Genomic DNA, 25,289 nt, shown 5'->3' with positions numbered 1-25,289 from the left:
AAGGACCAAAGCTTCCTATTAAAATAATTGACATTTGTAAGTTATAGACTTTGGCTTAAAGTAGTGATATTTCATGAGTGTTTATGCTACAGGAGACTTTTTCCTTAGGGAAGGTCTTGCATTTTTAGTCATCTTTGTGGCCTTAATACCTAGTATGCTACCTAGAATGTGGCAGGTGCTCTGTTTATATTAGGTGAAGAAAGAAGGGAAGGAAGAAAGACCAGCTATCTCTACAAATGGGTAAAATTTGCAAATAATAAATTTATTGATACAAAATGCAACAGTCTCCTCCTGTACGTATTTCTTCCTAAGTGTGAATGAATTGGAGGTGCACTCAGGTAGCACAAGCTAATGTTCCTTTTAAAATGCCAAATAAAACACTAACCTAAAGATAGGGTAAATATGCATCTTCCTTATAGTCTCAACTTGCCAAATGACTATTTGCCACTGACTATTTGCCAAGGGACATATTTTGACTTCCTTCAAAGGCAGTTGAGGGAAACTGCTTCTTTTAACTTAATGATGAAAGATTCCATGTGAAGTGACCAAAGTCTTAGGTAAGCATGAGCAGGTGGCCAAGATTTCACAATAGCAAAACCCAGGTGCAAGTGTAGGTGAGGTGACTGGACACAATGAAATCTGTATTTTTAGACTTTTTAAAAACTCAGAAAAAAGGAATATATATGATCCCATGTTAAGAAAGACATAGCTTTCTTAATGTAAGAGGCACTAGAAGGATTAAAATATAAACACTTCATGACAATTACTAATTATCTTGTTGAAAAAACAAGGTTGGCCATTTGAGAAAACCTGGGCTGCCAAGGCAACTCCGTGACCTTGGCTTTCTAAAGGGAGGTATAAAAGGCAACAGGGACTGACCCTTTCCTAAAGAGAATTAAGTGTAGGAAGTCAGGACACCCCGAAATGGATAGAGCCTTACAGGAAATTTAAAGATGGCAGTAACTACAAGCTTAACAAGAGTTTTTGTTGTTGTTGTTTTTTGAAACAGGGTCTTGCTCTGTCACTCAGGCTGGAGTGCAGTGGCACAATCACGGCTAGCTGCAGCCTCCACTTCCCAAGCTTAAGAGATCTCCCCACCTTAGACTCTTGAGTAGCTGGAACTACAGGCCCTCGCTATCATGCCTGGCTAGCTTTTGTATTTTTTTTTTGTTGTTGTTGTTGTAGAGATGGGGTTTTGCCATGTTGCCCAGGCTGGTTTCAAACTCCTGAGATCAAGCAGTCCATCCACCTTAGCCTCCCAAAGTGCTGGGATTACAGGCGTGAGCCACCATGCCTGGCCAACAAGCGTTTTATAAACTCAGTTTTAGCACTAATGCCACTGCAGATAGTATGATGGTCACATGTAAACTGAGGAAGTAGAATGGCTTAACACCTATTTTGTATCTTCTTCAAAAAATATTTTCATAAAAGTGACAAATGATTAAGGTTAAGTGGTATGTTAAAGCCTGAGATAATTGATAAATCAGAAAGTGAGCATGTGTCTATGTTGAGTCCAAGCCTCTGAGCCATGGTAATTATACCCACAGGACCAAAGCCTGCTTATTACAGAACCACTATTATGTTTGAGAGAGATCAAAGAGAATGGAAGGAGATTTAAGAAAATAGGCCAAATGTCAATTCAAAAGGGACAAAATATTCTAAAAACTACACAACTTGACACTCACAACTGAAAATTCTTCAGAAATAATTGTTAAATATATGATTTGTGACATTTAAGGGGAATAAAGCACTGACTACCAGGAGCCAGTACAGATTCTGGCAAAACAAGCCAGGCCCCTATAACTTCAGCTCATTTTAAAAATAGAGTTTCCAGCAAAGGAATGCTCTGATGTATTTTGTAATATATTTTGACTTCAGACAAGATACGGGCCAAGTGTTTTTCAAGATTTCTTGTGGAGATATATGTTGTCAGCTAAATAACTCTACTCAAGGAGTGATCAGCTATGTTCACCATCATTCTGCAGGTCTTTGTCCTTGGTTCTGTACAGTTTATTTTAATTCAGTGATTTAGATAAGGACATGTAAGCTGTGCTTATTTAATATAAGCTGGGAGGCATAAAGCATAAGATCACATTGTCAAAATTCAAAAATATCACAAGTAGTCAGAAAATGGTTTAAAGCGATTAGGATAATTTATTGTTATATTTGGCTGGGTATATATAATCACTAAAAAAAAAAAAATCAAACGTTCTATTATACAACAGATAAGAACCACCTAACAGCAGGTGATGTAAAAAAGTTCCTAGTGTTTTTAGCTACTTATAACTTCAATATCAGCCAACGAAGTGCAATTCAAGGAGCTAATGCAAACTTAGGCCACACAGTAGCACTGTACTCAGTAGACCAAATTTTGGAATACCTTTTTCTTTTTGAGACAGTGTCTTGTACTGTCATCCAGGCTAGAGTACAGTAATGCGCTCTCAGCTCACTGTGACCTTTGTCCCACCAGGCTCAAGTGATCCTCCCATCTCAACCTCCTGAGTAGCTGGGACCACTGGTGCACACCACCATGCCTAGCTTTTTTTTTTTGTATTTTTGGTAGAGACAGGGATCTCGCCATGTTGTTCAGCCTGGTCTTGAACTCCTGAGCTCCAGTGATCTGCCTGCCTTAGCCTCCCAAAGTGCTGAAATTATAGGCGTGAGCCACCATGCCTGCCTATTCTGGAGTATCTTGATTGTGGGCCACGTTTTATGTAAAGACAATGACATATTGTGTGTCAAAGGATGGAAAAGATCAAGAAAGTTCTAGAAACTGTCACCCGAGGAATGGTCAAGGGGAATGAGGATGTTTATCCTGGCAGAAGAATTAGGGGAATTCAAAATGGTTTTAACATATATGGGGTGTGTGTGTATGTATTATTTTATTTTTTTCTGGAAGAAATGCAATATACTCTTCTGTACTCTAAAGGGCAGGGCCTAGACACTTGATTGGAATCTACATGGAGCCAGAGCTGGGGTCAACAAAGTGAAGCACAGTCTAAGGATTATGGCTGTCATATGTGGAATGTGACACTGTATGTGTGGGTGACCTCCTTGTCACTGGATGACCTGGCGAGTATACTAAAGGGAGAGCCTTCTGGGTGGCTGGAAGGATGCACTCCAAAGTCATTCCAGGTGGCACTCCTAATGCAACTGGACATCAAGGAAACAGAGACAAAAACCACAAAAAAGAAGCAGCTCCTTTCTCCCAAATGATTATGTATTTGTTTGTGTTAAAAACTTTTTTCCCCCTTTTTTCAGGTTGTCAAGGGAATGTCTGAACAAGAGTGAAAAAGATATTCAATTACACAATCTGCTTTGACAATATCATATTAGGCCTCAGAAAAAAACATACAGTCTTCTGTCTACTCACTGTTTATGCACTGACAGGTCCGACAACCATTGTGATCGCGTTTGAAACCATTAATGCAGTCCTTCCCTGTCAGAGTGCAGTTTGATAATTCCCCACAAGCAGGTGGATCAACTGTGATGATGGTTGGTTCTAATAATAAATAGAGAAAAAAAAATCAATGAAACATATGGTTATCTTTTAGATGCTATTCAATTTTTGAAATTCCACACCATAATGTTAAAAAAATCAAATCAACAATTGTCATCAAATCCTAAACTTTTATGCTCTAGTAATATCTTTAACCCCTGAAACAGATATATTTGTGTTCAGATTTTTGAAAACATGAACACTACTTCTTTGTGTTTGAGCAGTTCATGCAGTTTTTGGTACCTTCACACAATTCTTCTCTGATGGTCACCACTACTGGAAGCAGACAAGAGAGGTTAAAATGAACTCCATTTAAATTGTTAACTGCTCTTCTATTTCTTCCTGATGTTTTCCGGTTTGTTTTTTATAATAATCAGGATACAGCTGTCAACTATCAATTATCTCACTCCCATTCTGTAATACTTCTGAAATCTGTTACTATTTTTTTTCCAAATTAATAAATCAGTTTTTGAGACTAGTTTAAAACACCTGGATTTCTTTTATCTTTTATGTGACACTCCCTCACTTATGACAGATGATACGACAGATAACTATACACTTATCCTCAGGGCCCAGGGACTTGTGGGAGTGGCAGAGGGAGATACACGCATTCAGGAGAAAGAGTGGGCAGCCATGCTGGGAATAGGACACGAAACAAAGCCAGACCAGAGGCGACGCTTTACCTTACCTGCCACATTAATGAAGAACTGCTTTGGGTAATAACAGTAACTACATATACTTACATAAAGCATATTATGTGTTTATATAAGGTTTAAAGTGCTGTTCATAAATGCCTTCCAGCTTTACCATATTCCAGTGAGGTGGGTGCTATTATTATCCTCAATTTACAGATGAGGAAATCTAGCACACTGACTTGCCCATGGTTACAGTATTAGTTTGTGGTGGACCCAAGATTCAAGTCCAAGCAGTCTGACTCCAGTCACACTCTCAGCTTCTGTGTGACATAAAATCTGCTGTAATGATACCTGTTTCTCAACGCATCAATAAGGGACAGTTTATAAAATGCCAGGTTGTGAGAATGGTGTTGCCAAAGGAAACAGAGGCACTGACAAACTTATGCAACATCTTTTCAACCAAAATATACTAACGTCTTCAAAGTAAGCTGTTGCTCACAATATCTTTGTGAAAGAGCTGAGTACAGAATATCTCTACCTACATTTTCACAGATGGAAAATATGAGGTGCAGAGGGGGTAACTGGCTTATCTAAGTTTACATAGCAACTCAGTAGCAGGCTGGGAATAGAACAGAACAGAGGTTCTTAACCTCCTGTCCAACACTCTGTCCATTAGTCCACACTGTCTTCTCAAGTTTCATCTCCTGTTACCAGGGAAGAGAGATCAAAATAAGTGTTTTAGCTGCCACTGCTGAGATCAAGAGTTCTAAATTTTTATCCATCTACTAAAAGGGGACCGAGATTCAACTCTTCACAGGTAGCAGGCAATGATGACTTACTAGAGAGATGCTTAGATCAGCATTCTCCCAGTAAAAATATGTATAAAGTGAGTATAGCACATTTTCCATTTTTATTACAAAGAACAGCATCTTACTAAAATTTTTATATAAACTTTTCACTGCTATAGTTTCTAATGTCCTTCAATAACCAAGGTATTCTTTCTGATAACTGTAAACATCAAAAAGTAACTAAAGTTTAGTTGTTTTAAGACGTCCTGAGTTAGACACAGTATTGCTGCTCCCCTTCATTCTCTTAAAATTTACTGTAAACATCTTTAGTTCTCAAACCTATTAGTCTTTCTTTTATCACCACTTTTATTAGCTACCCCAAATAATGATTCTATTCCAATCTTCAGTACCAAGACTGCCAATGTTTTGTCAAAATTACTCTAACCACAAAAATGAGAGACAGCAGAAGGCAAGTGTCATGTTTAGGTAAACCCACCACAGGTTATCCCAGTGAGAAAGGACTTCTATGTTCTAGAGTGATTAGGCCAAAGTTGAGGGAAGAATTCTGAACTCTCCCACACAGCTTATGGGTAAACAAATGTCTTAAGTATATCTACGCATACCAAAATCTTCTATTCTTTACTTACATTTAAGATGTGAAATTTATGAGAAACTCTTGCATTCAGAAAATATACTATGAAAAAGTATATATTGAAGAAGATTAAACTGACCCTGAAAAATGTGTAATCATCATAGGATAGTATGGAATTTGAGCAGCAGTGAATTTTAGGGATTTATTTAGAGAATCCATTGTCTAACTTTTACAAAGATGATCTTCTACCTCTAAATGATATTTGCTCTCAATAGTGATGTATGTGCTGTTTTTTTTTTTTTTTTTTTTAATATATTATGATTAACCATGAGATTAAGGTTGTGATCTGTGGCTACAAAGTGAAAGGAACAAATGGACTGGGTTGTTTGAGGATCAGAACCACAATGCTGACTTGGGCAGCCCCGTATCAGTCATAGAAGCCAATCCATCCAAATGGCTTCAACAGTTACGTACACAGTCACAGATGTACATGTAACACACATTTCTCCAGGAGAGGAAATACGTTCAATTGTTTTCCTAAAATATTCAGCACAACAGGTTTTGTTCACTTGAACAAATAAAATTGCAAGAAAGGGTCATTCAGTATGTGCTGGTGTTATAATGTATGTGTTAAATATTTCAGGTAAAACAAGTCCTACGGGATACCTTCCAAGCCTCAATGCTGTAGCATGCAAGAAGCAAAAAATCATTTTGTGCCTCTAAAATTAATATTTTCCCATTCACTTATGACCTATATTAGATGAAAGAAATGGAGAAGCATAGCCATTTCAAATTTTCACACCCTCAATATTTAACATTAAACACAGAAAAACGCAACAAAATCTTTTATTCATGAAAACTTTCAATTTACTTTAGAACCATTCAATTTCCCCTCGATAGATTAGGCTGAACACAACAATAGTCATTGTGATATGTTAAATATAGCTAGAAGTCTAGGTTTTCTTAAAAAGACATTTTAACACTTGGCATCTCGTTTTATTACATTTAACAAATACATCTCATTTTCCTACTCAGATACAAACTGAAACAAATTTTAAAGGTTTTTTCTGGGTGGTAACACATGTGTCTTGGGTCCTTACTGCTAATATCCTGTGTCATTGGAGTAACCGCTGAGTTGTAATAAACACATTTGCAGGCAACTAGTTGTCTCCTGGCATTTCAATTGAAGTCATACATTACAGTCTACTGCCTTTCATCATTCTCCCAACATTTTAGTGCTTTGTTTCCTATCATATGAGGCCATATCCAGAGTAGTTAGATTTCTGTGAGAACAACATTACAACAAAAATATGACCTGTAAGTATATAGATTATCTACCTATTTATAAATTATCTAGAAAAAAATCTCATATTATTGTTAAACATATTTGAGAGTTTGCTTTCAGTCCAATATATTATTATATAATATCAGAACTGGTCCTACTACTAATATCAGGGTGATTTTTTGAGAAACAAGTGACACGAAACAACTGAGATTCAGTTTCTTATGCTAAACAATTAACTCCAAAGTGAGGCATATTTGACACCGTGCTGAATTAAAGCATTTCAAATCAATATTATATTTATGGTTCTTAAAGAATAATGACCAAGAGCTGGTCAGATTCTTAACATAGCTTTTATCCAAGAGAGTTCCTGGTGGGAGAAGAGGTGATTTTAAAGGATCTAGAATCATGGTATCTCAGTATGACTGTTTCTCATCCAAATAAATAAATAAATAAATAAATAAATAAATAAAAATAAAGAAGCTGGAGGGAGTGTCAGCAAAGTATGTGAAACATACATTCTGCTTGTCTAAAAGTTAGGGCATCGTGAAATTTGTTCATCAGGAATTGTTATTATCCCAGAATTGTTATTCTCTAGTCTATGTAACAGTGCTTTGAATACGGAAAATACCTGTCGGGTTTTGGTCTGCAGACCAGAAGATTCTCATTTAAATCCTACATATCTGTGCTCCTATATTACATGGGGTATGGCACTGAAATTGTGTGTCAGAGAGTACATGCCTTTCTAGAAGGATGATGGTGATCCCCTATCTTTGATGTGTTTGGTAAACAAAGTTCAATTGAACAGAGGTCCTGCTAAGATTTCTGGAGGCACTGATGCATCCCTGTATGTGATACTTGTTGTTGGAGCAAAGAAAACTGTCCTCCTTTAAACTGGCTGGGTAGGTATGTGTTAGTAGGCCTCTTTCAGAGGAGATAAATGGTCTTAGATTTAGGAGAATGATGAAATGCTTGCATAAAGGTGGGGTTTTGGAGAGGGGAAATTCAGTGAAGTACTGTTTATAGGATCACCCTGAAATTCTATCTCATCTTGTATTGAATCAGCTGAGGAATTAAAGAAATACCTTAATGTCCTCCAAAGGAAGAAGGCTTGAAACAGCAGGAATTCACTGTCTTTGGCTACTACTATTTCTAAAGGGAACCCTCGAACAGCTTCCTTGTGGAGAAGAATTCTAGAAATAGTTTGAGCCTAGAAGCAATAAAGAACAAAAATGGGTGTTTGTTATGTCTACATCCGGTTTGCTTGTTTCCTACTCAGCATCTGAGTGGGAAACATTACTCTCCTCAACCTGTTGTTCTCTTGAACAATTTTGAGAGACCCTCCAGGCACCTTACACTGTCCAGAAGAGCTATTTTTAAAATAACCCTTGGGATTGTCAGGAGTGCAGATGCTCAGCCACCAATTCCTATCCCAAGTCTTAAGAGAACAAAATTTTGACAAAGTATCTTATAACATGCAATAACATAAACAAACGCGCTGATTCTTCATTTTACATTTATTAAAAATTTAGGGTTACTTCTTTCATATCCTAAAAAGCCTAACAGATGTCTTGTCAGTAAAAGTATTTCCAGGAAAATGTTAGTATTTTTTTTTACAAATTAGAGAGCTTCAGACACTAAGTTATTGAAAAACACCATCGGTATTTTATATTGATGTTCACATATTTCCTAGGAGCAATTTTATCTACTCAATGGTGAAATTAAGCTACTGGGATCACAATTAATTTGATTAAAAGTATAAAGTTAAAATGAAAATCATGAATCTAACTTCAAGGCCACGGTACTAGACCATAAATATATATTCGGTTATTCAGGTGTTATAAATGTGTTAAGCAACTCTAAGCTCTCTACTTTCTTGCCTTTCGTGATTTTATTTTATGAGAAATTCTTCAAAAAGTGGCCAAGGAAGTAATAAGCTGAAATTCAAATTCAGCCCTTTAAAATGCTAGTATAAAGTTTTTAGATCAGTCTTATCCTCACATTATATAGTTCAACAACTCTGGGAGAACAGTAAAAACGAACATATTTTGACCTTCTGTTATTTTTAAATGTATAATTAGGCATATTCACTTCTGAAACAATATAATAATTAGTTTTTACATTTCAGGTACATGTAGCTTAAATGACAATGTTAATAGATGCTTTTAACTTGCTGTCTAATCTGTATTACTCCACTGAACTTCTGGTTTTGAATTAATCCATACAAGGTTCTTAGATAGATTACCATGAGCTAGTTCTCTCTCATAAATAATATTAATTATCTCCATTGAGAAATGTATGAAGCACTCTTTCTGATTAGCAGCCCTGGGAAAGCTGACAACCAATTAGCAGCTCTTGACTATGGGTGGGTGACTCTGTAAACGTACAACTGTTGAAGGGATACACAGCCATCCCTGTTGGGTTTGTGTGCAGCACTGTCTTGTCAGGAGGGTAATTAACTCTGTTTCTAGATTCTGATTGTCTGCAGGACTGCTGCCTCACTGTGTTGCCCCCCTGGTGAACTGCAGGCCTGGCTGTGGAGAGCAGCTGTCTGCCAGCACCCTCCGTTCCTATGCATTCATACGCACACACACCCACACACTAAGAAAAGTCTTTCTGGAAAAACCTCTTTGTATGCACATTTCCAGAAAAAATGCTTTGTTTTCATTTATTTTTCTTCTTCTTCTTCTTTTGAGATGAGATCTCACTATGTTGCCCAGTCTGGTCTCCAACTCCTGACCTCAAGCAATCTTCCTACCTCAGCCTCCCAAAGTGCTGGGATTACAGAAAAAGTAGTTTTTAAAGACAGATACATTCTTACATTTCTTCATAAGTGAAAAAAAAATTCAAGTAGAAGTAATAAGATAAATGAAGCTAACAATTCCTATCTGTCTCTCGTTTCTCTTATTACTTCTTCTTTTGGGTTTTAATAATGCTTTGCATATTTTACATAGCTCTTCTCTGTAAATTCCCAAGCCTGCTTATTTGATTATGAACAATTACGCTTTCTTTTCAGACTTACTTCACGTACTCTTTCTTAAGGTAGTTTTATTTTTTTATTTTGGGCAGGGATTGGGGTGTTGGAGGGGGCTGAACTTGGTTAAGCAATGTGACTATCCAATGAGTAGGAAAATTCCAAAATGTCATTGACTTTACATGGCAGTTCAATGGCTAAATACATCAGGTCTCCTAGCCGGGGCCATAAAACTGGAGATAAGGCTGGCCAAGGCAGCATCAAAGCTTGTCTGTTTTGCTGTATTTTCGTATGTCATACTGCTAACACAGATGCTTTTCAAATGTGAGCCATAACTGGTCAGAACACCTTTCAAATAAATCACCAAACTGTCAACATAATTGCATCTTGGGAAGAAAAGTACAGTGAAGATGAAATTTTCCCAAATGAAGCTAGAGGAAAAACTCTACTAAAGCAGACAATAAGAAAAAAAAAATTGAAGATATAAAAATTCCCTAATCTGGAAGTGGGAATTTCCGTGGCGTTTGAATGTGTACTTAAGAGAGCCTCATTAAGTCATGGAAAAAAGTCTCTTACGGTTGGAGTTTTCAAATTCTTTTAGCCGCTACACATTTGGTTATCCTTTTTCCCTTTGTACATTTCTCATAACAACACCTACATCCTTGTAATTTCTGAAGTACTTATCTCAGAGCAGTTTATTTTATTTTAAAATGAATAGTGTGCAAATGTTCCCAAGATTTGTATTATTTTGTGATCGGAAAGGGAAGCAACCATATATTTATTTTAGACCTATTTATTAATTTTGTATGCTTTTCCCAAGGAATCTTGGCTGTTAAACATATTAATATTTTTCTTCCTTTACCAAAACCATATTTAATAGGAAAAGATGATAGTATTATTGAGATTATTAAAAGAACACAAAAGACACATTAAATTTTTTTTTATATTAGAGTGGGGTATCTTTTTCTAGGAATCCAGCTTGAGACAGCTCACAAAATTATCACTGGATTCCAAGAATCTAGATCTTTTATACTTGTCTTACATTTTATGTTTATTCTTTCTATTGCTAATGTTCACAGGAATTATATTTTCGTAGACTTTAACTAGAAATAATGTGTTATATTAATAGGTATGCGGGTTTGTGTGTGTGCACATTTAGGTAGCTATTTTCAACTTGTACAGGGTGGGTCAGGCGGTCAGAATTTTGGTAACTGGAACCTAGCCTTCTGGAAAATGGTTGAAAACCAGGGAAGAAGGGTCTGCATGTTAGGGACAATACCTTCATTCACTGTTTATCACCTCAGCACCTAGCAGTTTGGTCTATAGAACTGCTCAATGAATGAACAAAAAGGCAAAAAGAAAGACATATAAGCACCTAAAGTCAGTGTACATTATTTGGCAAAGAAGAGCTCCCATTCAAAATTGTCCTAAGAGGCTGTAATCTCTAATTTTCTAACTTTTAGAAGATTAGACAGTAAGTTCCTTAGGGTCCACATCACTATGGCAGTCTTTTGCACATAGGAGGTACATAATAAATGAGCTCCACTGAAGCAGAAAGCCAGATCTGAACGCTGTTGTAAACCTGACACACTTAATAATAGTGAAAATACAGTGCAAATCCCCAAATCTGTCCAAAATGAGATTACTCAGTGATGACACTCGGTTTCCTGAGATGGGTTAAAATATGATCTGTATCTTTGGCTTAAGAAGGCACAAAAGTACACAAAGTATTATAGAAGGCCTCACATCAAAATTCTTCATGTAAGATCTGACATCCCAAATTTTAATTACCTGGAGAATTCACTTCTGGAACTACCCTACTCCTTGATGATGCCAAATAAAAAGGGTTATTAAGATAATCCTGAAAACAGTTAGGCAGTCATTCAACTCAGGAGCTCATCTTCTACTGCATGAAGTTATGGGCACTTGCTGACTGCCTGGCAAACTGACAACCGAGTTAATTAGACACTGACGAGAATCAGAGAAAGAAAAGGAAGAGTGCAGAGCAGAATGCACACGTGCTGGTGATGGTATCTTGGTGCCTGGCAGACTGATGGAGGCTGAGCAGCTCATTTACTCAGTGGGGGCTTAAGTGCCAATGGTTAGGGCCTGGGGCCTAGAATTTGGACGGATATGAACAAGAATGGGCAGAGGTCAAGCTTGACAGGATGGGAGAGTGGGTCAGGGCTCTTGGGTTGAGTAATGTCCCTAGGTGGGAGGATGCAGGAATGAACAAGTGGAAGCAGAAAACAGATCCAGCTCTCCCAGAAGTCAAAGAGCAAGGTCAAAATTCCAGTCAGAGGCTCATGAAAAGAACCCGGGATCAAAGGCTGGGCCATAGAGTTCAGAATAACAGTAACTGGGTCTCAGCAATGGGGATGGGGCCAGGAGAGACTGGCTTTTGAATCTAAGCCACAATGATCAAGTACTTTGATATTCACCATCTGATTTTCCTCATCCCCCGTCTTCTCACGATGGGGGTCTACTGGGAAGCAATTCCAAGGTCATGGATTTGGAGTCAGAAAACATAGCTTGAGTCTCTGCTCTCTCATTAGGCTAACATGTTATGATGGACCTCTCCGGGCTTCTAGAAAATGGGAATACTCATTATTTCTACCTTACAATATTCCTATAATGCTCAAACAAGATTGTCAAGAAAAGACTATACTGTAAGGGTGACAGCAACATTACTTGTTGTTGTAATTATTGATGTCATGCTGATCTTGTCTGCTCAGAGCTATAACTGGTCTCGGGTAATGGCTAATGAATTATTAGCCCTTTCACAGACCTCAAATGCTCAGCTGATAAATGGTATGGCAATTGGTTCGGCATTCTGAACCCTGCCTATTGTAACTTAAGTATCATTTTCTGTCTCCACTGATAACATGAAAAGCATGTGAGATGGTGGGTGGGTCTGTGCTGTCTTTTCATATGGTCTGGTAAGCTTTGGAGCATGTTAGTGACCAGCCAGTTGCGCCTTTCACATTTGCTGAGTAGCAGTCTGATATCATTGTTCTACATTTTGACTATGTCTATGATGTCTCCAAGAGAACAGAAATCTCTTAGCAATCAGCTAATCCAATGTGGGTTGAAACAATGCCTCTGTGTGCCTGGCCCCCGTTCTTCCTCTCTCATGATGGGGGCCTTGCTAGATCTTTAGGGACAAGGGCAAAACTCATCACAGTATCATTTATACTAGTTTTTATCTTTGCCAGTGTTTCTGCCACTCTCAAGTTGAAAGATACAGAAGACCTATTTCTAAAAACTGTCTTTAATCAGCAAATCTCAGCATTAGGAAGTCAGGGATCTCAAACATATGTCAACAATAAGAGAAAGTTCAACCAGTACTTTCATAACAAGAAATGTAGGGGCTTCTCAAGCAATGAGTCATGTTCGTAGTATCTCTGTCACAGGACTGTGAAGCACCCCCTGTGGAATTCGTCTGACACAAAATCTCCATGGAATCTTTAAAAAACTTGATTCCCAGAAAGGATGAGAGATTTATGGCTTTGAAAAGATCTGAGCTTGCCCACCCTCTCAATATGCAAGGCCTGAGGTCATCCCAAGTGGATAGCTTATTATCTCCAAACATATTATAGCTTCCCTAACAAATAGAGACTCCCTGAATTGTTTTAAAAGTGAGCTGACATGTTTTAAAAGTGAGCTGTTCAATTAAGGTGAAAAACAACATGATCTCCTGTCTTCCTACTGATAGGCAAACTAAGGGGATTCGACTACCATGCAAGGCACAAAGGCACAGGCAAAGGATAGGCACTGAATATACATAAAGAAGCATATAAATATACGTCATTAGATTACATAATAGATTCAAGGCAAGTCTCAAATTATATCATGAATACTTTTTTAAAGTAAGGAAATGGGGATCCAGGTAAATTTTAGCTAGAAAAGAGTAAGCTGCGGGCAGGGATGAGGTAAGCACACAGAATCCATGCTTTGAATTCTGGTGCTGGTTGAGTGGTGGCTTGCAAATCAATTCTCGGTTTGCCCCAGCAGCCAATGTGAAAGTTACATGATTTGCGGGGTCCACAAGGATCAAGTACTTGGCCTTAGGATCTTGAGGATTCTTAGTTGTGTTTCACTACGCTGCTGCAAAGTAAGAGCTGGAGCCCTGGATTGCACCTTTTTGTTGGCAGCCAGCATTAAATTCTGTCATCTCAAATGGTCCATATACCTGAATTGGGCTGTGTTTCAAACAAACCAGATAAATCCAGCTAATCTCTCAGATGTGAAAATTAAACTCTACTGAGGTGTAAACAGTTCTGTAGATATAAATGGTAAGTAAAAATTTGGTCAAACTACTAATCAACTTAAACTCAAAATATTGTAAAACAAAATGCATGCTTTCTGGCAAATTTCAGAAACATGCTAAATGTCCTGTATTGCTCATCCCATGTCGAATTTAAATTAAACTGATGGTATGACCCCTGGACCAAGATCTGGCACTGCTGAGTCCCCTGGCAGGTGGCTGATAGGTGGGTATGATGCTGCTCCTGCCACTTCATCAGCCACCTGCGATGGGGAGACACACACAAATGCAAGAGGCGTTCTTTAACATTTCCCTTCTTTCAATCTGTCCTACGATTTTAAAGTGATATTGCAACAGATGTTTTATATGCTTGTGTATCTGTACACTGTATCTTCAATAATCAGACAGATATAGCACAGAAAAGTTCTAACAGGGGCTTTAACAGTGGCTCACTGGATTTTTCACTATCTTCAGTGCTAACCCTCATATATTAAGCAATGTGAAATCATTTTGTTTTTATAAGATATACTTAAGACTATACCAGGAAACAGTTTGGTATAATTAGAAGTGGTATTAGATAACTAAAACACTAAAAATAAATTGCATTAGAATCACTATGTATTTTGAGCTGTTTCTATAGGCAAATTATTTTAGTCTAATTTATTTGAAAAAAAATGTTGGAATAGAACACCTGCAATTTCAGAAAAACATTGTAATACAGTATATGACCATTTTAATATATGCCTCTAGTCCCTAGAAGTCATAAAAATACTATGTAGTAGGTGAACTGATTTTTTTTTAATAAACACACCAGGAGTTATACTTACAAATAAGTGTTATTGATAAAAGTACTCACTTTTAAAGGCTATATTCTTATGCCAAAATGCTGTTCATGTTAAAATTCTATTTGAAACCTCTTCATAGTTGTTCTCAGAGCAAATTACTATGTCATAGAAGACAAAGTGCCTTTATTTTACTGTCACTTTTTGCTTCCTCTAAAGAGTTTTACTCAGCTACATCGGCCACCTTTTTTTTTTTTTTTAAACCAGACTTCAACATAAATGACTTTGGCTATTTCCTAGAGTTTAATAAACCTTCAAAGTCAAGGGTTTACAAATCTGAGGATATTCAAAAGGATGTTCTATGATCTCTAAAGTCAGTTTCAAAAGAGAGGCAGCAAAAATATTCTGAACGACTGTATTCCTGGAGTAAGTATACATTTTTCCCATATAACTTCTGAAAGGAAAAACACTTCACTTTAATACGTACATTTTAGTATGTTTAAAAATAATTTTATTATCTGGTGGGACCTTGTATTGGTGGGAATAAACAAACATGCTTCATAGGAAAGTGTAATCAGGTGCTTTAAATACAGGGGTGTTGAGTCCAATCAATTCCTTGGAACTGAGGCAAACAGTAAGAGGAGATGAGGATTTTAAAATAAGATGGTCTAATATAGCCATGTTAGTTAAAATGGTATCTTTTAAACGTTGGGCAGTATGATTACTAATTAAAATGTTAAATTCTACTGGGTAGACAAAAGCTAAAAGGAAACCAATTCTGCTATTTATCAATGACTGCAGCATAAAGAAGATGGAATCTTTTCTTTTTAAAGTCTGCAAGCCTTTTCTGAAGGGCATGTCTCTTAATAACCTTCATTAACTTCTGTTTGGTTGCCTAAGAGTTGTCTCATCCAAAAAAAGTTTAGCACAGTCTCAAAAGAGATTGTGTTTATTTAAGCTTGTTGGAAAAACATTCCTATCATTTCAAGAATGACTAAATATTTTTCATTCACATAGTTAGCATTCCAGACTATGTTTTCCTGCCTCTGTTGATTAGATGAAAATTAGCAGGCCCAAGTCTGATCTATTAGATGCAATTATTGTCTTAGTAGGAAAATTATGAGACTCCCAGCAATAACACCCTTTTAGGTATGGGAAGTAGACGGCAGAGGAAATAAAGGGCAACCCACCCCCTTGCATGCCACTTCAATAGGGAAATACTTACTAGCTGAACTCTGTAGACTCAGGGGCAGAGGAATTTCCAATCATGTGTTTCAGAATTAGCTCTCAACAATTCTGAACATTTAAGGCATTGATCAGTTTGGTCATCTAGCAAATTAAGAGTATAAGACCAACCTTCACTTTTATTTATAAAACTTGGTTCAGTATGGCAGCCTTACTCAAAATCAAGTACAAAGTACAAGGCATTACCGACACAAGCAAAGACATGCTGGACTTGGAGAACCAGCAGCAGAACTTCTCGGTCTAAGAATAACCATTTCTTCTCTATTTACTTCTACAACATTTATCTCTATACTTGTTTAACTATTAATGTAAGTGGTGGATCTAACATGTAAAGAAAGTCACTTACATAATGTACGTATTTCTATATAGCTGTGAAAAATCACACAATCTTGAAAGTGATATATTAAGGCCGGATATGAATGTCTTTTACATTCATTTTACCTATATTCTAGTTTTATTTTAAGTATCTAAAGATATTTTAAATGACCAAATAAAAATCAAAATATGACAATATTCATCACTGAAAATTTCTGATGTTTATGTTAAAGACCTAGGTTAACAAATGGTCATTTGCTACGCATTGGTAACCCAACATATGACCTTATTTGGACAAGCAAAAAATAGACTGTGTTATATTTTAATTTCCATTTATGGAACTAGTCTCCAGGACATTTAGAGTTAAAGGATAAAACACATGCCTAACAGTCTTTAGGCTATTACGAATATTTTATTATTCTTGGCTTACTAATAATAGCATAGTATATGGCACTGAAGCAATACCACCCATAAACTGAGTTTTGATCCCTGTTATGTACCAGAATGTTAATAACATGTGACCCTATGGCATCTTTGACTTCACTGCCTCTCGGGGTCAGCCAAACTATGTTTGACTCCGTGCCACAAAAGCAGTAGCTTAATCATTTGAGATACTGTTCAGTGAGGAAGCATTATGGGCAGGGCTGGAAACATTTTTTCTAGTTTCAAAGAATTCCCACCCAGATATGTGCCTGGTACAGACTTTTCTGGCAGCCCAGTGGAAATCTCATTAGAAGGGCAGCTTGATTCAAGCTATGTCATCAGCCTTCAGGGATAGAATATAGTGCTTCTATAAATTTGGGATTGATGAAGACGACAGTACATTTGATAGCTCACAGAACTCCAGCCTTTTAGATGAGTATAACTTACACTATTGGGTTAGCTGAGACTGAAGTGGCTTATTAAATCCACACAGGTCAAGACATGCCTGACATTCAGTCTTCAACACTATCCCAAGTAGGACCAAGATTCCCTAAGTCAGAGATCCAAGAAAGCCAGGTGGCAGGAAGAAAGAGAGTTGATTTTTTGGTTCAACCACATTCCATCCTGAACCCAGAGTTAGAAAGAATCCATGCACAGTGAATCTCTTATTTATCCTCTACTTCAAGAGTTAAGTCCAGGTTATTGGCAGAATTATTAGGCCTGAAACTCAGTTGGATATCTGATAATATGTCTGCAAAGAGCAATTTTAAATTTTTATTAAGAAGAAAACTTAAAAAATACTGAATACTATGGACTCTGATATACCTCTCGTCCAGCTTTAACAATCTACAAATAACTCTTTGACTTCCTGTCAGAGATAGAACATGGATTTTGCTTTGTTTTCAGACAGACAGAAATAGTAGAGGGGAAACTACCCATTTGCCCAACCTCAAGCATGGAATTTATTTACTGGCAACCTGAGTATAATTCTGAATGCTACCTTTTAAAATATTACCTAAGTTGTTCCTAGTTCTTGAAAAGTGATACTCTGGTGTTGGCTTCAAAATCCCTAAGGTCATCAAAATCATCAGCTCCTCCCTGCAGGAGACAGTGCACATAAGGAGGCCTGAAGAACACTCAGGTCACAGTGGCCACCTGGGTCGGGTCCAGCCGCAGCCCAAGATGAGAGGGCAGATCAGGTCTGACATCAAGACTTCAAAGTCCCCATGAAGCTCTAATCTCTTGCATCAGGTGTCACAGCTAAGCTGGCCACACACCTGTCCACATCTCTTGAATTTTCTTACTAAGTAATCATGGGGATGTTATAGATGTCACATAGCCAAAACTTCCCTCCCCAATGCCTTATTTTACCTTCAGTTGCAAAACAGATTTCTAATGGAAATGGCAACCTGTCCTCAGGATCCCTCTGATATTAAGAGTCACCTTCGGCAGCATTTATACTTGGTATCATTGGAAAAAAAATTAGCAAATTATTCTCAATACCTAATGATGTAGTAAAAAAAAATCCTTGTCCATGTAAGTAACTGAAATGCAGTGGCACCTACACCATGCAATCTTAAAAACAGTACATTAACGTGGCAACGAGCATTAGCCTTAGAGTGTCTGGGTAGCCCCACTTAAACTCTGTGATTCTGGACTTCAGAGGCTGAACTGGGAGAGAACAAACCACAGAGTACACATCAGTCTTGGAAGGCCCATGAGGCTGCCACAGGGATGGAGCCCAGAGCTGAGCCCACCAGAAGGGTGAACTGTCAGTGCAGGAAATTGGTCCAACTGGCCTGTAGACATGTGTGCCCACCTCATGTCACACACTTCCACAACACTCTTACTTGGTCCACCTCATGTCACACACTTCCACAACACTCTTACTTATGTTCTCAAAAATGTGTTTTCAGTGATAAGCACCCTGACATTATTCTTCCTTCCGCTGGTAGACCAGGGGTCCCAATGGCCATCAGCTTTTGACGATCTGGTTAAGGTAACCCTGTATCAGGGTCTCCTCCCTCACTCAACTAAAAAGAAGATCTGCAAGAAGGGTCTGGTTGGGACTTGCTGCTCCAGTCTTTCTTTCCTCCTCACTGCCCTCACTTATTATTTACTCATTAAAAATTTTTGAGCATCTACTTACGTATCAGATGTTGTTTTAGGATTCAAAAGAATATGCCAAATTCTTTCTTTCCATGGGCATGGAGCCTCTTTCAGGGTGTAATGCACTGCAGCAGAGGCAGTGTCCATTCAGGGTGCAGGGTCTGGTCCTGGGGACACACTGTGCTGTCAGTTATGAGCTTTATGACCCTGGGCAAATTACATGGCCTCTGAACTTTGTGTTCTCTGATGGTAAACTGGGATGACAGCACCCATACCAAAGGGATGCTGTGAGGATCTCAAATTAGTTGCTCCTCTTAAAGCAGTTAAACCTGACACATAACAATAGTATGAAATGTTAGCTACTGTCATTAAGGGTTACAAATAACAGTGGTCCAATGGTGCCAGACACAGATGAAGACCCAATTCTGCTGTCCCATCTCTTTTTTGTTTTCAGTTTTTAAGGACATTAAGGCCATGTTGTGTATGTATACCCTTCAACTGAAAACTTTATATGCTATTCCACATGTTTCCACCCTAGCTCTTTACAGGGGTCAGAAAATAAAAATAATGAGATCGATAAACAAGAGATGTAGAGAAAAGTCAACAAGGCAAAATGTGAGAATATAATCAGTTACAGACTGGAAAGGCTTATCTGTATACCTGAATTGGGTGTTGACAATAACTTGCTAAGAATTCATCATGAGAGTACTTAAGTGCCAATTTAAAAAGCACTTAGGTACTTGTGAATCAAGTCAGCTGTCAAGTAACTGCCTAGTCTTTAAGGACCCCAGGTTCACGTCCCTAGTCCTCCGGGAGTAACCAAAAAGCATATTATCTTGTCATTTGGAAGGTATGTGTCTCCAATAACAACAGCCACAATAAGGTTCTTCCTCCTTGGAGGTCCTAACACGCCTTATTTAGTGATGCTGTTAGTTTACTTAGAATCTAAAACCACAATCCTTGTGTGGGGTCCCTTCATCTAATTTCGTACTCTGACTATGTACCTAGAGACTGTAGCTAATAGAGTAAGGGCCAACACTGGTTATGCAACTGTGCACAGAGGAATGTACTGTGTGTATAAACTAGGTAAATACCAGTGTTTCTGGTTTTCCTCTAACTATTTCTGGGTGATTGCTTATTTTTTGCACATTAACACCTTGCACTTTTTCTAATTTCATACAATCCTTTTGCTACTCTGAAATCATTTAAAATTATATTTAAGTATGATATTGAATGACTGCTGAGAAAAAATGTCTTCAAATAATCCCAGAGACTTTCTTGGACCATAAACTAAGCAGTAAGATCCATTCACCTTGTGTCATTTTGTAAGTTTATCCTATACTAAAAAAAATCTGTTCCTATTATTAATACATCTTAAAATGAAAGCATTATTGGAGAGTAAATACATTCATATGAAACTCACTACTCAACTAAGTTAAAAACAAAAACAAGAAAAGCAAGATAAATTATTTCTGAGAACCAGAAAATGGAATCTTCTGAAAGGTTTGATGAGAGATGAGAGCCAGAGCATGAAAGAGACAGAGAGGAAAAAAGACCAGCAGAACTTTACAGCTGAAATGACAAGGACACCGAGCTCTGTTGAGGTGGAGGGGGCTGCCCAGACCTGAGGCTCAAGAAGTGAATTCAGGGATGCATCTCAAAGGCATCTTTCCCCTGAGGTCTTCAAACTGCGAGGAGACAGTAGGTGGATGACCACATTCAAAATACCTGGAGTAGTTTTCAAACTGCAAATGATTTCCTCCCTTGGCCCCGCTGACTGCCATCACTCCTCAACAGAACCAAAAGCCAGCGGTGAGTAGAGATGGGTGAGGACACTAGAAGCAGGGCATGAGTTAGGCTGGGATGCTGAGTGGGGCAGGGGGAGCAAGCACAAATGGAGCCGAACCTGACAGACTTCAGTTGATCCTCACTCAGCCACAGAATGGCAACTACACCCTTGGGGGAAATGATCTAAATTACTCCAAACCTGAATGTCTTCATCTCCAAAATGGATAATAAAGGCTTCAGCAGTGTTGCTGTGAAGGTTAAATGAGATTGGGTACAAATGTGATGCACTTACCCCACCATACCTCAACAGGGACATTCCCTTTCTCCTGGTTTAATTTAAAACTCAGCCTAAATAGATTCCTCAAAGTTAAAGGTTATCTCTTACTTATCTTTGTGTCCAATGAATTCCAGGAGGTTCTTAATTTTTTGAAATTAATGGCTCACCAAAACTGTAACTTTTTTCAAACAGTAGATGATTAGATTACAACTCTATGCAGATGTTGCAGATACCAAATTCTAAGTGACTATACTAAGATTCACTCCTTACCCAAACATCAATGTGTGCTAAGAAAATGGTAATAAATGAGTTATATATATATTTGCCTGTTCACCAACTGCCTTCCTTCTCCACTCTTTGTGATGGATATGCTGATGAATGCAAAAAATGGGTACGAAAGGATCAGCCTTCCTCTCATTAACTTCCAAAGGAAAGGCTCTTTTATTCTTTAACAAGTTTTTAAAGTTTTTTTTTTTTTTTTTTGAGACGGAGTCTGGCTCTGTCGCCCGGGCTGGAGTGCAGTGGCCGGATCTCAGCTCACTGCAAGCTCCGCCCCCCGGGTTTACGCCATTTTCCTGCCTCAGCCTCCCGAGTAGCTGGGACTACAGGCGCCCGCCGCCTCGCCCGGCTAGTTTTTTGTATTTTTTAGTAGAGACGGGGATTCACCGTGTTCACCAGGATGGTCTCGATCTCCTGACCTCGTGATCCGCCCGTCTCGGCCTCCCAAAGTGCTGGGATTACAGGCTTGAGCCACCGCGCCCGGCCTAAAGTTTTATTTTGAATTTATGACACAAGACCCATGAGGTTAAAGGGCTAATGTTTACTGGATTATGAATTTATGCTTTTCATTTTCCTTACGGTGTGTCCCAAATATTTGTAATTAAATATTTCAAGTTGACAATAGATTGTCCCTAATTCTTAGGGACAGATGTTCTTATCTTCATCTGGTTCAGTAAGGCACCCTTTCCTGTAAAGCCGACTATACGACCATTATATGTATTTCTACATGCTCTTTTTTTCCAGCACTGAAATGCTGCCTTTAGGGAACGGGAGGAGTAAATATACATGAAGGGGTGGGTGACTTCCACAAAACTGGTCATCTGGAAGCTATAAAGTTTTGGAGTGTGGCAGCTGCACTCTGAGTATAGTAATGATGAAGGAATCGGTGATGTCAATAGAACGAGTCCTCAAGGTTAAACTTTTATATGATTTTTAAGGTCTTTAATAAGTCTAGCCCCTCAGAGGCTGATGAAGCTAGTCAGGCAAACTCTGGAGCCTGAGTTTATTAACATTTCGGTGGAAGCACAAGACTTCTTTGTACTTAAAAGACTTAGTCTACTTAACTGACTTTCTGGAAAGATAAGTCCATTTTTCAGTATCTGTTTTTAGAAATTCTAGAAAGATCCATCTTCAACATGAATTAATTTTTGACCCACATTAGTTCATTTTACTATGCAAACGTGCTTCTTAATGCTGGATACCCTCTATTAGAAATGTCTGTATAAATATTCAAACCCTTGTCTGCACTAACAGACATGGACACAAGATTAAAAACTGACATGAGTTAAGTATGCAGAGAATCTACCCAGGATGGAGGAAATGAGCTGGAATAGGAGTCAGGACAGAAAAACTAGTCCAGGATGCCTCAGGCTTCCCTCCACTGAACAAGAAGAGAGGTAGCAAATGCAGGTAACCACAAAATAAATAACAGCACTACAGGAATTGCAAAGCCACAGCCATTGGGATATGAGAAGTAGAACAGATACTCGGTGACGGCACTAGGCAGTGCAAATTGCCTTTGATGGTTCCAGTCTTTTCTTCTAGTTGCCAGGACCCTTGGGCTTATGCAAGCGTCACAAGTCAAACCTGCTACGCTTGACTCATCAGTCTCATTTTCAATTTCATTTTGTTAGATTGACCTCTGGATGTTAATTAGGCTCAAAGTGAACTTAATTAAAATGTATACATTCTTATACTGTAAGGTATTCAGATGCGCATATTTGCAATGGCAAAATAATGACCACACTATTCTCATTTTACATGTGCAACATTTCCCTCAAATGATTAGTTTGAGCTGTTTGATCAATTTGTAGGCAACTGGTAACAGCGTGAAGCAGACATTATGCCCGAGGAAATAAACAAACAAGAACATACATTGGTAGAAGCTTCTCTAACACAAGACATTCGCAAGGGACTCATTAGCATCTACAAGATTTACCTTCGCACACGGGGCAACACTCCCCAGGCACTTTCACAGGGTTCGTGCAGGTCTGTCCGCAGACGGTCGCAACACAGTGGCGTTCACCATTGACGCACTGGCAGAATGTGCAGTCGTCTTCCCGCCACCGGTCTCCGTGGGCGAGGATCAGGCCATTGGCATAGCAGCCAGCGGGATTATTAAAAGGATACACTGGATCTAAATGAGTACATGAGTTCAGAGTCAGACCGAGCATATTCTAAATCTTACCTCTGCCTGCACCCAGAGACATTTTTTTCCTGGGTTCTAGTCATCAGCAGTTCTATTCCCACTGTGATCAACAGAAGCTCAGGGTTGCATGAGGAGTCTCTGGGGGTGCATGCAAAAACAGCTGTCACACTGAATTTATGTCTACTCATCCTGACACAGCAGTGCCAGAGAAGAGGATCTGTAGTCTAAAAACCAACGTGCAGGTATTATCACTCTGTAAAGCTGGAAAGCTTTGTGGCAAGAGCTGTGTGTTGGTAATTAGAAAACATGAATCCATATTAGGCTCTGACAATGTCTTCACAGTTGTAGACATAAATGTTTATCAAACCTCAGTTTCCCTACCTGTAAAGTGGAAGGAACAATGCCCTGTCTAAATTAGAGTGATACTGTTACTTCTAGAACTCTATCTCATGTGCCTGCAGGACCATGTGGGCAACAGGGCTCTTGCTGTGGCCTTGTTCATGACAAGGCTGGTCTAGACATACCATGGGTCACTGCCTTGGAGGAGGGCTGTGAACTTAGGCCATTTTTTCTCCCATAAGCTGTGAAGCTAAGCTGCAGCCCCAGGTGGGAGACAGAAGTAGCCAAAGCTACTGTAAAAAAAAAAAAAGAAAATCTTTCTGAGGTTATTGACAAGGATATAAATACTGCATACGAAACCCTCACTTATCCCTCTATTGAGAGCAACTAGATAAATTACTCAATTTTCTTTCTCAGAAATACATAAAAAATTGGGTTCAACAAACAAGTACTGCTGTGCTGGGAGAGGAATCCAGACAGTTTAGAGTTTGGTCATCTTTATTCTAAGGACATAGTAGGGCATTATAATAAAGTTAGAAGGTCAACATTTAAAATAATGCCATCACAGCGTTAGGAAGGCAGTCTGCCAGAGAGGGACGCGGCCAATGGACCTGAGCAAGATAAGATTTTTTAAATTCCTGTGTAAAAAGTATTAGAATACATATTTTTCTACATGGAGGCTGGATTTGAATTCCAGGAAGTGAGACATAACCGGATCCATGCCCAGACAACTACGATGACTACACAGAGGTTCGTATCTACATTTTTACAGCATCAACTGCTGCTCAGTTTCAGAACTATTACAGACTGGGGGCAGGTAGGGAACAAATCAATTAGGAAGGTTAAAAATTTGAAGTAATTCTTTTTAATTGTCAACATCACCTAAAAAATAAACTACTTTTCTCCTATGGTGGCTAAAATAACCTCTAATAGGGAAAAGGACTCACTGTTACGAACCATGTTAGGAATGCAATTGTTATACTTTAAACATTTTCAGATCAGTATTATGTGGCAAATACAGCTCAAACATCAAAAGGAGACAATGTTATGAAAATGAGGAAGTATGGAAAGTGGCATGACACTGTGCGTCCCACTTTGTGTGCAGGGATCAGGCATAAGATTAACACATGAGACTTCAGACTGAAGATCTGGGGCCCAGTTAGGACACAAAGGCTCATATGACCCTCCTTTCTGGGGAAACAGTGTTGTGTTGTCAGAAGAACACTACAGACACAGTCAGGCATGGGGTTATTGTTACTGGCTGCATTGTAAACCCAGGCAAGTGACTTTTCTCTTCTGAACTTGAACATCCTAATCTGTAAAATGTGTGGGTTGCAGCAAGTGATACTCAGAGCAACTGTTTTGAAATGCTTATTATTTATGAACATCAGTGATGGGAAGATGCAGCCTGATGAAAGAACATGAACATATTACTTCCTGGAGAGAAGACGGGAATCCAGAGAAAGCAGATTCCTGAGAGTCACACCTGACACCTGGCTGGGCCTCGAGCTGGTGTCACCGCTACCTGATACCATGACCCCACGTG

The 25,289-nt window shown here is 38.5% G+C and overlaps 1 protein-coding gene across 3 annotated transcripts in view; it reads right to left on the bottom strand.

Annotated features, from left to right (window-relative positions):
- CRIM1 (cysteine rich transmembrane BMP regulator 1) overlaps positions 1-25,289 on the bottom strand; it is a 196,600-nt gene that overhangs the window by 47,689 nt on the left and 123,622 nt on the right. For all 3 annotated transcript variants that reach the window (XM_025405783.1, XM_025405785.1, XM_025405784.1), the window contains 2 exons: positions 23,195-23,392; positions 3,374-3,502 (listed from right to left, as the gene is read on the bottom strand). In XM_025405783.1, coding sequence (XP_025261568.1) covers positions 3,374-3,502; positions 23,195-23,392 — 327 coding nt within the window. The remainder of the gene's footprint in view (positions 1-3,373; positions 3,503-23,194; positions 23,393-25,289) is intronic.

This window comes from Theropithecus gelada, chromosome 13, assembly GCF_003255815.1.
Source record: "Theropithecus gelada isolate Dixy chromosome 13, Tgel_1.0, whole genome shotgun sequence".
NCBI classification, from domain to species: Eukaryota; Metazoa; Chordata; class Mammalia; order Primates; family Cercopithecidae; genus Theropithecus; species Theropithecus gelada.
The sequence above is the reverse complement of the archived record's forward strand: the minus strand, read 5'-3'. Positions and strand labels throughout refer to the sequence as shown.